This window comes from Neolamprologus brichardi, chromosome 23, assembly GCF_056152115.1.
Source record: "Neolamprologus brichardi isolate AB-2024 chromosome 23, ASM5615211v1, whole genome shotgun sequence".
Classification (NCBI taxonomy): Eukaryota; Metazoa; Chordata; class Actinopteri; order Cichliformes; family Cichlidae; genus Neolamprologus; species Neolamprologus brichardi.
In genome coordinates, this window is record NC_142125.1 from 11,494,745 (window position 1) to 11,506,738 (window position 11,994).

General features: G+C 43.4%; 2 protein-coding genes across 4 annotated transcripts; one reads left to right on the forward strand and one right to left on the reverse strand.

The window, feature by feature from the left end:
- On the reverse strand, positions 1-879 carry LOC148096018 (uncharacterized). The gene has a single exon (XM_087836298.1). The coding sequence runs from the start codon at positions 877-879 to the stop codon at positions 1-3; it is 879 nt and encodes a 292-aa protein (XP_087692424.1).
- Positions 880-2,286: 1,407 nt separating this feature from the next.
- Positions 2,287-4,438, forward strand: org (oogenesis-related gene). Of its 3 annotated transcripts, XM_006790345.2 has the most exons (7): positions 2,299-2,348; positions 2,466-2,564; positions 2,683-2,754; positions 2,823-3,042; positions 3,774-3,937; positions 4,135-4,239; positions 4,318-4,438. In XM_006790345.2, the coding sequence occupies exons 2-7, from the start codon at positions 2,490-2,492 to the stop codon at positions 4,360-4,362; spliced, it is 681 nt and encodes a 226-aa protein (XP_006790408.2). In that variant the 5' UTR covers positions 2,299-2,348; positions 2,466-2,489; the 3' UTR covers positions 4,363-4,438. The 3 variants fall into 3 exon arrangements, with proteins under 3 accessions (XP_087692392.1, XP_006790409.2, XP_006790408.2); XM_087836266.1 differs by having other exon boundaries at positions 2,287-2,564; positions 4,301-4,438; XM_006790346.2 differs by having other exon boundaries at positions 2,287-2,564; positions 2,868-3,042.
- Positions 4,439-11,994: the final 7,556 nt, after the last annotated feature.

Genomic DNA, 11,994 nt, shown 5'->3' on the forward strand with positions numbered 1-11,994 from the left:
CTAATGGCGGGAGATGAAGTGTTTCTTTATGACCTCGTAGAAGCGGGGTTTACACCTCTCATCTGGTTTACTTGGTGGTGGAGACGATGAAACTGTGGTGGAGGAGGCAGAAGAAGCCTGTAGTGCTCTCTTAGACTGTGAGTCAGCCAAGTGTTTGGATAGCCTCTTCTCCGGCCCTGACAGGTGGGAGGACTCGCCTTTAATGTCTTCTGTGCTTTTCCCGGGAGCTCTGCTGAGCCAGTATGAATTCTTGTCATCTTTATTTAAGCGGTGCGGGCCTGCTTGGCAGAGAAGTGCCTCCTCGCTCGCCATCTGGGGGCTCTGACTTAAGGTGACGAAGCCGTAGGGGGTGGTGATTTTGGTCAAGTGCGGCAGGGAGAGAGCATCTTTGCTTGCGGGGTCAAGGCAATGCTGGGTCTCACTGTAGGAGCAAGGAGAGTGCAGCTCCCTCTGAAGGAGAGATCTCCTCTTGGTTAAAGGGTCTGAAGCACACCGCTCAGCTTTGCGCTCTGACCGAACTAAAGCAAAGCTGGAGAATGATGCAGATGATGAGACCGTGGCGCAAGCTGAAGAAACAGAGGACTCTGGCGTCATCTCTGAGCCCCCTTCTCTCTCTTTGTTACTTTCCTTGTCCAGTGATCTGAAGCCAGTCTGCACAGACAGACTTGGAATGGTGAACTGTGGGATGCTGTCAGGAGTCAGGATATTCGGAAAAATGTTCTCATGGGAATCGAAGGACTTTGCGGTGCCGGTAGCCCACAAAAGCACTTGGATCCCTGCACTGCTGTGTCTACGTCCTGTGGGGAAATCATCTGAAGCTTTGCTTCCACTGCAGATAGCTCCAATGGTGAACGTTCTGGTGACGGGATTCTTATTCATGTTTAAATCTCTTTAACCCTCTCTGCAAACAGGCTTGGAGCGTCTGTAGATTTTGAAATAGGAGTGGGGAGAGGCACCTTTTATACTTTTCCACATCCCTTTGTCCTCCAGCAAATGCATCAAAGGGTGTGTAAATGTGACGAAGACAGGTAGCGGAAACAGTTTCCATTTAGGGAAAACTGTCAAGTATGGAAGCTTAATGATGGGCCTCTTTTTTAAACCTCTTTGTGTGCCAAGGAGCACGCAGGGCAGATGTTGCATAACTACATGAAGGGTTTAGATTTTGAAAAGAAACTTGTTTAACATTTTAAGATTTGCACAGTTTTTTATTTGCAGTGGCGCAGGTGCTATTGCATATTTTATTAGTGACTAATAAAACAGTGAAGAGTACCCGTCGCTCCCTTATAAATTAGATTTTGTAAAATTGCAGCTTTTGCAAAAAAGATGTTTAAAAACAAACAGCTAAGCTGCATATATGTATGAATTCTACAAAGTAAATATTTATCTGTGATATTTAAAAGGTTCTAGGAAACTGTTCTGTTGATTAATAAACTGTAAAACCCACCCAGTATATAAGTGGGGCTGATTTTAGCTGATACATCGGTATCTACAATTATAATGGCCGATAAATGAAAATGAAAACACAAACACTTGTATTTTATGATTGTTGATGTTGGAATGTTTGTCCACCAGGGGGCGCTCTGCAACGTCCCTGTCGGTAAAACAGCACACACAGGTCACCCGGCTGATCTGATCAGAGGTGGGCAGAAAGCAAGCTTCTGTGACAATAAAACATTTTTTTTTTTAGAAAATAACTTTATATTACAAATGTTAGCCTTCTCCTTCTTTCAGCTGCTCTATTTAGGACTCACCACAGTGCTTCACCTGCCATCATTGACATCCAACCTTCTGCACTGTCCCTACATTTAGAGTCCCCAATCTTACATCCACTCTTCTACCAACAGTAGCACAGTTCCCTGCAGTCTGGAGGCAGTCTTTGTTAACGGGGCCAGTATGGTTTATTCCCATCTTTCAAGAACCCGGCCTTCACCCCCTGACCGCTTTATATCGACAGAGATATATATGAATAATAAATTTAAAAAATAAATAAATAAAATAATACATTTCAACTTTCTAACTAAACTGGGTTTGAAGTAAGTTTTAGCGTTGGTCTTAGACTTAGTAACGTAAAAATAACAAGAAGTTGGCTCCCCGAAAATCAAGTTATGTAGCAGAAACCCAAAACCCAAAACTTTGACTTACAGACCGCATGTTTAAGCGCTGATAGAAAACATATATTTTTCAGTTGTAGAGACACGCGTGTATTTCATGGCTTCAGAGCACTGCGTTTTAAGTTTTCCATTACCCGTTTGTGATCCCTCCCAGCCCAAACCGTTTTGCCCGCCTTTTTTGGCCTGATGGAGGTTAATTGGCGGGATTTGCTCATTGGCTCGCGCTGATTGCAGCAGGTGCATTTGTCTGCATTGATTGGCTGCAGCGTTGACGCTTCAGGGTACATTTCATGCTGTAACTCCTTCACAAGCTGTTGTTTCTTAGTTCGTCCTGTGTCTATCGCAGCCCTCCAGCTTCAGGTTTTAGCCCGCAGAAGAATGAGTCTTGAGGGCGTCAGCGAAGTTGTGGAGGTGGAGCGGGATCAGGTCCGGGTCCAGACTAACAATACTGAGGTAAAGGAGAGGGGGACTGCTCGCTTTTGCTATCTGCTCGGGTCCTCTCGCACTAGCTGGAAGGCTGTTTGTGTTTTTGTTTTGTTTTTTTTCACCGGTCGTGTCTCCTTACCTGCAGGACAGAGTTGTGAGGAGAGACTGGGTGCTTCCCTCCCTGCTGCGCGGCCTCTTCTGGCCCTTTGGCATCGTTGTACGTAGCTGACAAAGTTACACCCCTCTCTCCAGCTTTAGCTAAAGTAACATTGCTCTGATTTGCAGGTGCGTGCATACCGCGGCTTTTGGTGGGTGCTGGGCTTACGGCAGACAAAGGAAAACGTCCTCGTTAACCCCACGGTTTCCAGCCCTGGGCGCCAGAGCCTCACAGGCCGCAAGCGCCTGAGCCGGGTCACCCGCCTGCTGCTGTCCGTCCTGCCCCGCTGGATGCAGAGTGCCCTCGGCTATCCGGTGTCCAGCAGAATCGGACTGTCCCTGTCCCCAGGTAGGTGCATGTTGTTTATTTTGTCGAATAATATGAACAGGACACGGACTGATACCACTGACACACACAGACATGGCTGATACTTAAAATAAGTCAGTGGAGACAATTAGATGACAGTTTGTGACATTAGTAGAGAAAACAATTTGAAACTGGGGCCAAATGTACTTGTACTGGCTCTACGTTTACCTTTAAGACTCTTTAACTGATAATGTGAATAACTGCTGGCTTGCAGCTTTGCCTACAGATTATTTATGTTTTAGAGTTACTGAGGGACTCTGTTTTACTGCTGAATTGCTCAAACCGTTTGTTTCATGATTATTCTAAACAATGTTTATCTGAACCTCTTGTTTAAAAAGCTGATTGACTAAGCAGCCTTATGTCTAATAAAAAAAATTGTCTGGCCTTCTGCAGTCACTTACTGAACAAAACCTAAGAATTTCAGACACTTGTGGCAAGTTCAGTTTACTTTCACTAGGTATTCATTCTTTGATCCTGAAGTTTATAAGTGTTATATTGTTGGTTGTACTTGAGTAGTGTTTGGATGTGCCATACAGTATATGGAACTTATGATTGTACTGTTGTCCCCTCTGAGCAGGACACTCTTGTACATGATTTAATTAAAGTGGTGTTCTCCTGCTTGAAGGTTTAAATATAAATGAACTTGTGGGTTTTACAGTTTTCTCTGAAACTGAGTGAACACTGCGTCATGAAAGATCATGCTTTGTGAACAGAAATCAGAGTGTCTCCTGCAAAGCCCTGTGGCAAGGGCAGTAAGAGAAAACAGGATGACGTAGATGACGAGGATGACGATGTGGAGGAGCAGCAGACTTGGGTGGAGGCGCTCTCTCAGGAGCTTGCTGACGATGATGGACCTGAGGTTGACCCTGACTATGAGGTTGGTATTGTGGGGGGGAGACAAAGAAGGAAACTTTGCTGTGTATTTTTCTCCCCCATTTTATGCTGAGCTGTAAATTTAAAGTTGTAAAACTCACTCCAGAGACCACATGCTTGGTTTCTTTAGCCTGTGGCTTTAATTTTAGTTACAGACATGAAGTGCATCTTAAAACATGGCCGCTTCCTTTCTTTTTAAAGCCCAGCTCTGTAGAGACGGAGAGTGAAGAATACCGCTCGCACAATGACACAGAAAGTGACCTTGAGGTTTCGGAGAAGGGTGTCGTCATTGACGACGTGAACACGGTGAGCTGAGTGGCGGCACAGTTCTGTAAACGAATTATGTTGAACGGCTGAATCAGCTCAGCTTTCTTGTCTCTACAGGGAGTTGATGTGCCCACTCCTGAACTCTCCTGCCCTGCTGTTTAGCGTGTCATATTGAGTGTCTTTGTTGCAGGTTCCTGTATGTTTATATTTCATAATTCAATAAAACTTTATCCCTTTGCCTCGGCCTGCTTGTGTGTTACCACTAGATGGCAGTAGTGCTACATAAAACTAGAGTTGGGAGCATAAGGGGAACTGGACTTCAGCTTGGACATGTTACTGTTCATGTACGACACAACATGAACACAAACTTTGCAGGTTTGCAAATGTTCTGCACTAAATTTGAAGAATATTAGTAGGGTAGGTTTTCTGCAGCTGGTAGCTTGCACTTATAAGATGCTCACACTTGTCTTCAAATCTTTCAGCCTCATGTTGATGTCGTATCTGTAAACATCTAAGGCGCTTCAGTTGTGCAGGTGTATTTTAAAATATTTCTCCTCTTCAAGATCAGTACTCAACATTGCAAACAATGGGCAAGCTGAAGGTTGAGGGCTCTGGAATCATTGTGCTAGAGTCTTTTATATAGGGCTCGCCGCGAGTGAGGTTCTGATCAGCCTTTGAGCTGTTGGCTTAGTTTGTCTTAGCACAAATTGTGTGCAGTCTTACTGTTATGCATGTATTTAAAGACAAGGATTTTAGCTTTGGTTTCAGAAATTCATGTCTGACATGCACATCAAAGGTGTGACACTCTCAAACCGTGACGGCGGATGAACCAGGACTATTTTTGAATTAAAGCAGGTGACTTTCAGCAGTTTGACTCGAGTTCATCCAAGCAAAAAAGTGCTGTTACCACAGCGCTCACATCTGACTGCTGCCGGTGAGGGGGACGGCTGCTGTCATGTGGCTCACAAGAGGCTGATGAGTGTAATTTTCTGCTGCCCACAGAGCCGAACCTCGTCTATCCGTGTGCACGCACGGTCCCTCTGTATACTGCTGAGTGTGAGGTGTACTGACAGAAGCTGCTGTAAAGAGCCCTGAAAAACCTCTTGAAAAATGACTGAACCGGTACTTGTTCAACAATCTGCTCCCACGCGGATGAGCTGCCGCTGTACTGATTTTGCATAGTCAGTAATGGGGGAGCGGATCAGCTCGCTAATGGTTTCATTTATTTTTGTGCTTTTGGGTTTTATCCAGTTTTCATTCCCTGAATTGCAGATGAATGCGAACAAGGCTGGAGGAAGGAGCACTCTTCAAAGTAACACTGTGTTGAACTGTTATTGTGCTGTAATTTGAAATGGGGAACTCCGCCTGTTTTCTTCATAAAGGTCACTTATTAGTCATATAAAGAATTCACTTTGGAAAACAACTGAATTCTTGCTCTTTCAGTTTCAGTGTCTGCTTTGATGAGGGAAAGTAAAAGCCTGACCTGGAAATTTTAACAGACTTGGAGTGCACTGTAGCGCACTGAACCCGTGCTAGAAGTGAGGATGTCCTGGCCCTTTCTGCTCTGATTTTTGCCTCCTCTCTGTTTCAGGGTGTCCCTCACGTCTCACCACACTGCTCATTTTTGCAACTGCTCTGGAGCTTTCGGTCATATCACATGATCGTCCTCAACAGATGGTGTTTACGCAATTGTTGAATTATTTTCTGAGCACTTGAAAGACCAATGATCCAAGTGTATATTGCATCTGATAAAACAGCCTCTCAACAAATGTCTCTTAAGTTTTTACTGTATGTTTGGCTGTTGAAAATTCAGTTTGCGAAGCTGCCGCCTCTTTTTTTTTTTTTTATTTTTTAAATTGATCTTTTTTTGGAGCTCATTGAGGTCTAATGATTATTAGAGAGGGCAGGTATTCTTCACTTTAAATTTATCATTTGCAAGTTAAAAAATAAACAGCAGTAAACATTTAAGTTCTTTCTCCCCTCTTGCAGTGACCTGTGCTACAGTTAAATTACTTGTAGGGAGGTGCCAGATCCAGGGTAGATCAGTTAGTTATTTGCTTGTTGGTGCCAAAAAATCCAGCTGCCTTCAATTAATTCCTAAAAACACATGAGGTTGTTTTGACAGGAAAGTTTGTGACTTCCTTTTTTCCTTCCCTCAGAGGTGTTTTTCACCCTGTGATGCTGGGGTGCAAAAGCAGCTTCATTGAAGTTTCACATACTGATGTGAATTAAACGCTTAGTGTGTGTGTGCGCGTTTGCAGGAAGGGCAGCAGCAGTGAGAGCTGGCTACAGAACAGGAACTTATGGTCTCTTGGGGCTCTCATGGCTGTCTGAACGTTTGAAGGGTAGACCGCTCAGCGGAGGCAGCACTAGAGAGCATCGACCTCTATCTCTGCTGTTTGTAGCCAGCTGGAGACCTGCTTTTAAAGCACAAGCTCTGCCTTTGCCTTTCAAGTGCAAGGTAAAAATCATGAAGTCTGGAAGGGACAAAAAAAAAAAAATGCATTCGCATATCCAAACCTGCTGTGGAACAAAGACTTTTTGCCTCATGCAGAGAATATAGTGGGGCTTTTGTTCTGTAACGGGTGGTTGCATGCAGTATGATTTGTAGAGAAGATCAGTTCAGATGCAGGGTGGCTGTGTTGCAGGCGGTAGGTGCTTTCTTATTTTTTTTTTGTTTTTATTTTTACCGGATTTATGTGAGCAGCACAGATGGTTCGAAAACCTCTCTGAAATGCACAAACCTAGAGGCAGAGCACTGCAGAGCCGTATCTAGGACTTGACGACATTGGCTTATTGTCACCTTGAGTGAATGGCAGCAGGTGCCGGCTGCTCTCCATGCCTCTAGCCTGACCTGCGGGCTATTATCTGCCACATTACAATGTGACTCTGTAATGTCAGCCAACAAGACTGCTCAAACCAACTCCCTTGTCTCTTACTTTTTCTCTGTAGCGTTCTTTACTGGCCCTCTGCACCCTCCGCAGCACAGTCATGCAGCGTGATTCACTTTACCTCAAGCCTAATGACCGGCTGTCCCCGTAGATTTCAGGAGCATCCATCATCTTCAGAGCAGCAGAGGAAGAAAAGAGGCATGAAAAATGAAGCAGACAGACAGAGCCTTTAGTTAGTCGTACACTTTGATGCCCAGGACTGTGAGGGTTCTCAAAAAGTTTCAAAGTAAGAGAAAAGAGCAGATTTTGATTTTGTAAAAGCGGCGTTGATCTGCTGATGGATGAGCGAAGGGCCGACTTTTGCTCCCGCCTTGGGGAGCTGTCGCTCAAAATCAAGTCAGCTTTCTGGAACAAAACAATCCAGTAAGGATAATGTGACATGGCAGCATTTTTCATTTCCTTAATGCTGTTTTATCCCCCTCACATAATTTTACATCATAATCTGGTGCCCCGAACCGTCAGAGGCCAGCTTATCCTCCAAGTCCACCGGAGTCACCGGGTAGCTTCACCACATCTTATCATCTGGATCATAGTATTTTAGTTCTCCCTGTGCCTCTCGAACAGTCCGGCTGGAGTTAAAGCCTCTGCTTCTATCTGTGTTGCGATTGTCCTTGTCTGTCTGGAGGTCGGTTACACCTCTGAGTCACACCAGCAAATTGTATCGGGCCTCCGAAGTGTGTGATGCCAGCCCCCGCTGATGGCAGTGAGCAAATCCATTTACACATTTAGGATGCTATTCTGAGCACAGAGACCAACAAGACACGTGACCACTGGTGGATTCGTGGTATGTGTGCAGAGGGGGTTCAGTTTGACAGCTTGTAGATCTTAATTCACGATCGGGATCTGCAGTGCAGACGACTTCCTGCTCTGAGTGGTTTGACCTTTGACTCTTTTATTCAGTTTGTTCGCACCAGCTGCAGGAGTCGTGGCGTTTTCGGCTCGCAAAAAGCCGGATGGAGTTGAAAAGGTCAAACATCAAATTTTTATCAGGCAGTTTGTACCAAACTGTAAGAATCACGAGATGGAAAACAGTGATTTGAGCTTTGATGAAAAGTTTTCAGATCCATTTTTTAAATGAATTTATCACTTGTTGCGCTCTGATGGTTTTTTGTAAAACCCCGTTTTTTGTCTGGACGTGATTTTGCAAAGCCAGAGTAACGTTTTGAATATGAAGTATAACCATGAAGAGTTTATACAGCAGATTTCAATTATTCATGGACCCGGGCACGGTGTCAAACCTGCACTTCCTCAGTGAATGTATTGGATAAACTTTATTAGCAGGTAGATACAGAATAACAACAATGCAGCATAGATACTGTAGCTCTGTTTTCGTGTTAGACTCGTTACAGACTTAGAGGATATTAGAAGTAGCTTTTTTTATGTGTTCTGTCTCTATTGTTGACACTGAGCAGTGCTGTAAGCTGCTCCCAAATGTTGCAAATATAAAACTTTTGGTATTTGTATTGAATATCTTTTAAAATTAATTTGATTGCCTATTTCTACCAAGTCTATTTTTCTTTAGAAAAAGGCCAGTAAGTGAAGAAGAAGGATTTAAAATATTGTTAAAATAAACGGTATGACTGCATTTTGGGCTACTTGGGAATATAAAATTCGTAGCATGTTGTGAGTGGGAGTAAGAAACTCTGTCAAAGTCAAAGCTGAATAGTATAAAATCTTCTTACCCCTAAATGTCAGCATCTCAAACCTGTACTGACAGTAGGCACAGCTCTTGAATAAAGACGCTCTGACACTTTCCACCCACCGTTATCCTGAACGGCAGCAGAGGTCGCGGCTCCACGTTCACACTGAGATTCTAACTTAGCAGCTTTTAAACCCCGCATTGGTCCCCTCAGCGCCACGAGCAGGGTTATCTTTGTGATTTTAAGAAGAGAGCAGAGAGCGTAAAGGTACAAACTGGAGTTTCTGGGCTGAAAAACTCTCAAAAGAAAAAAATTGCTGCGTTCCCAACGTTGATATCATTGCACCAAATTTATTTCATGTTTGTAAAATCAGGTTTTGTGAGCGTGTGCTTCTTCAGCTCTGAGGGTGAACTCCTTCTATTCGCTCCTCTCTGCTGCCAGTCAACTATAACCTCGGCTTCTGGTTTCGAGACAGACACATGGGATTTATATTCTACCAGGTTAGAAAAGGGACAGCTGCTTCCTCTGATGCTGCCAACATTGACTCCACCTGTTCACATATTATGTACACAGATGTTTTTAAGTTACTTTCGCTTGATTTCTGAATTTGAAACAGACTGATCACTAATGGTGAGATTACTGCTCAAACAGCTGCTTAAAGCAATATCCATAAATTCATTAAATAATTATTCTGCATTAAATGTTAAGAATAGTAAGTAAAATATTATGTGGTGATACTTTTTTGCTCTGTCTGATTTCACCTCTAGTAATATGTTTTTATGTGCTTAAAATATGTTTTGGCCATTTTTGCACAGTCTCTTTCTTATGGTTGAGTCATGACCTCTGACCTTAACAAAGCCAGACGAGGCCTGCAGGTCATCAGATGTTGTTCTGGTTCTTCTGTGACCTCCTGGGTGAATTTTGGTTGGCCGGTCACTCCTGGGAAGGTTCAGCACTGTTCCCAGTTTCTCCATGTGCGGATAATGGATCTCACTGTGGTTCACTGGAGTCCCAGAGCCTCAGGAATGTCTCTAATTTTTTCCAGACTGATGGATGTCAGTGACTTTGTTTCTCAGCTGTTTCTTTAAACCTTTTAGCCTGCTTCACTTTGTGAGACAGCTTCTATTTAAGTGATTCAGCAGGTCTGACAGTGATCAGGCCACAGTTTATTAGTGATTTAACAAGGCTTAAAGGTCCCTAAGACTTTTTGGAAAATCTTCTGTAGACTGACGAGACAGAAGCTGAACTTTCTGGAAGGTTTGAGTACCGTTACATCTGCATCAAACAAACAGCGTTTCATAAAGAGAACATCCCAGCAGCAGGTGGACAGGGTGGTGGTAGTGTGATGGTCTGGGCTGCTCTGCTGCTTCAGGATGACTCGCTGTAACTGAGGGAACCATGAATTCTGCTCCATATCAGAAAACCCTGAAGGAGGATGTCCGGCCATCACCCTATGTCCTGAAGCTCAAGCACGCTTCGGTTCAATTCAAAAGAAACTTCATCAGTGTGGCTGAATTAAATTCTGCAAAGAAAATTGCTGCAATTCCTCCACAGTGATGTGAAAGAAGGTATCACAAACACTTGATTGCAGTTCTGGCAGCGAAGGGCGGCACAGCTGTTACCATGTTTAGTTACCTTTTCACACAGTTAGGTTTGAATTTATTTTAAAAATGAAATTGTTTTAAAAAAAATCAGCATTTTGTATTTACTCAAATTATGTTCCTGTAATATTAAAACCTGTTTAACTTGAAACATGAAAGTGTGACAAATGTAGAAAAGATAAGAAATCAGAAGGGGAAAAGCGGTTTTCCTTTCACACTCATACCCCATCGCACCTGCTGCATGAATTATGAAACCAGACACCTGACGATCCGTTTAAAGAGCATTAAATTCTGCAGGAGGGGAGGGTTACCCCTTTCCCCCATTAGAATGTGGTTTTGTGTCATTGTGTGTCATTTTTTCTTTTGAACTTTACTTTGTTTCACATTTACTCACTAATACGTTTCCTTTTCACTCGCTCGTTACTTTAATGGCAAAGTGCCACTTGATTAGGGGCAACCACCAAAACTACAATAGTCTCAGAATGAGTTGAAATATTTCCTTTTGCAACATTGCATCGTCACCGTGACCTTTTCACAGGGGGGAATTTAAAGAACATCTTGTGCCCATCTCTCAGATATCAACAACTCCTGGAATAAGAACAGAGCAGCGGAACAAGAAGGACAGTCTAGGATGGACATGTGGGTCTTGGTGGCCCGTGGGGATGATTCTCATTGTTGTTATATGTACATATACCCTCCTTTTTTAACACTATAGTAATCTATCTAGTGAGAATGAGATGATAGAAAATGACAGTGTGATAATCACCACCTGAATCTCCACCTCCGTTTCGCACCATTGTTGAGCTGTTCTGTAATTTTGTTGTTTTCATTCACTCTCACAGCTCTCACAGCTCATTTTCAGAAGGTGATACGTCTGTGCTGTGCTCACAGCTCGTATCTACTGTTCCCAAGTGGCCATAAATAACAAAAAAAAAAAAAACAAGCAGTATGTGCTCTGTGTTTGAGTAAATATGCTTACTTGCACTACACCACTGCAGCGGGGAGATCTGGCGTCGGCAGGTGAGGTGAATGACAACAGCAAGTTAAAGATATCAAGTAACATGAGACACAATTGTTTTAGATCCCAGCGTACAGAACATAATCTGGCCTTTCAATGCTTCTAAAACAAACGGCTTAATTTAAGAGATACTGCGACACCCTGGGGAGGGACGCACACATACACACCTTAATCCCAGGTGTGGAAACCATTTAAAGCCCTGCTGTCTGATCTGTATGCTTAGATCTGCTTGACGCTGCCATTCTTTTTTAGATGGAAAGGAAAACCAACTGTTTCTTTGATTTGATGTTTTGATTGTGATATTCGTTTCCCGTTTTGAATGCCAGACGTCTACATGCTCTAGCCTTCATCAGCAGAGTGCTTTCAGGCTGTAAACAGCTTGAGATTCTCCAAAATGCCCCACTTTCCTATTCCCACAGAATACAATCTGTGGCAGCAAAGGGACTAATACGCTCCAATTACCAGCTGTCCAATTAACCCACATTTCCGTGCTTTTTCTTGTTCTTCAGGTGAAAACAGTTCGTGTTGACTCCGTATTGATGATGCTGGTCGCAGAAGTAGGACAGATAAATAAAAGGACGGTT

Bases quoted from the DNA above. Each gene is read 5' to 3' on its own strand.
- org (XM_087836266.1), top strand. From the start codon at position 2,490: ATGAGTCTTGAGGGCGTCAGCGAAGTTGTGGAGGTGGAGCGGGATCAG. The intron at 3,938-4,134 runs GTTGGTATTGTG...TTCTTTTTAAAG, and splicing joins AGGTTGACCCTGACTATGAG to CCCAGCTCTGTAGAGACGGA. The intron at 4,240-4,300 runs GTGAGCTGAGTG...GAATCAGCTCAG, and splicing joins TCATTGACGACGTGAACACG to CTTTCTTGTCTCTACAGGGA.
- LOC148096018 (XM_087836298.1), bottom strand. From the start codon at position 879: ATGAATAAGAATCCCGTCACCAGAACGTTCACCATTGGAGCTATCTGC.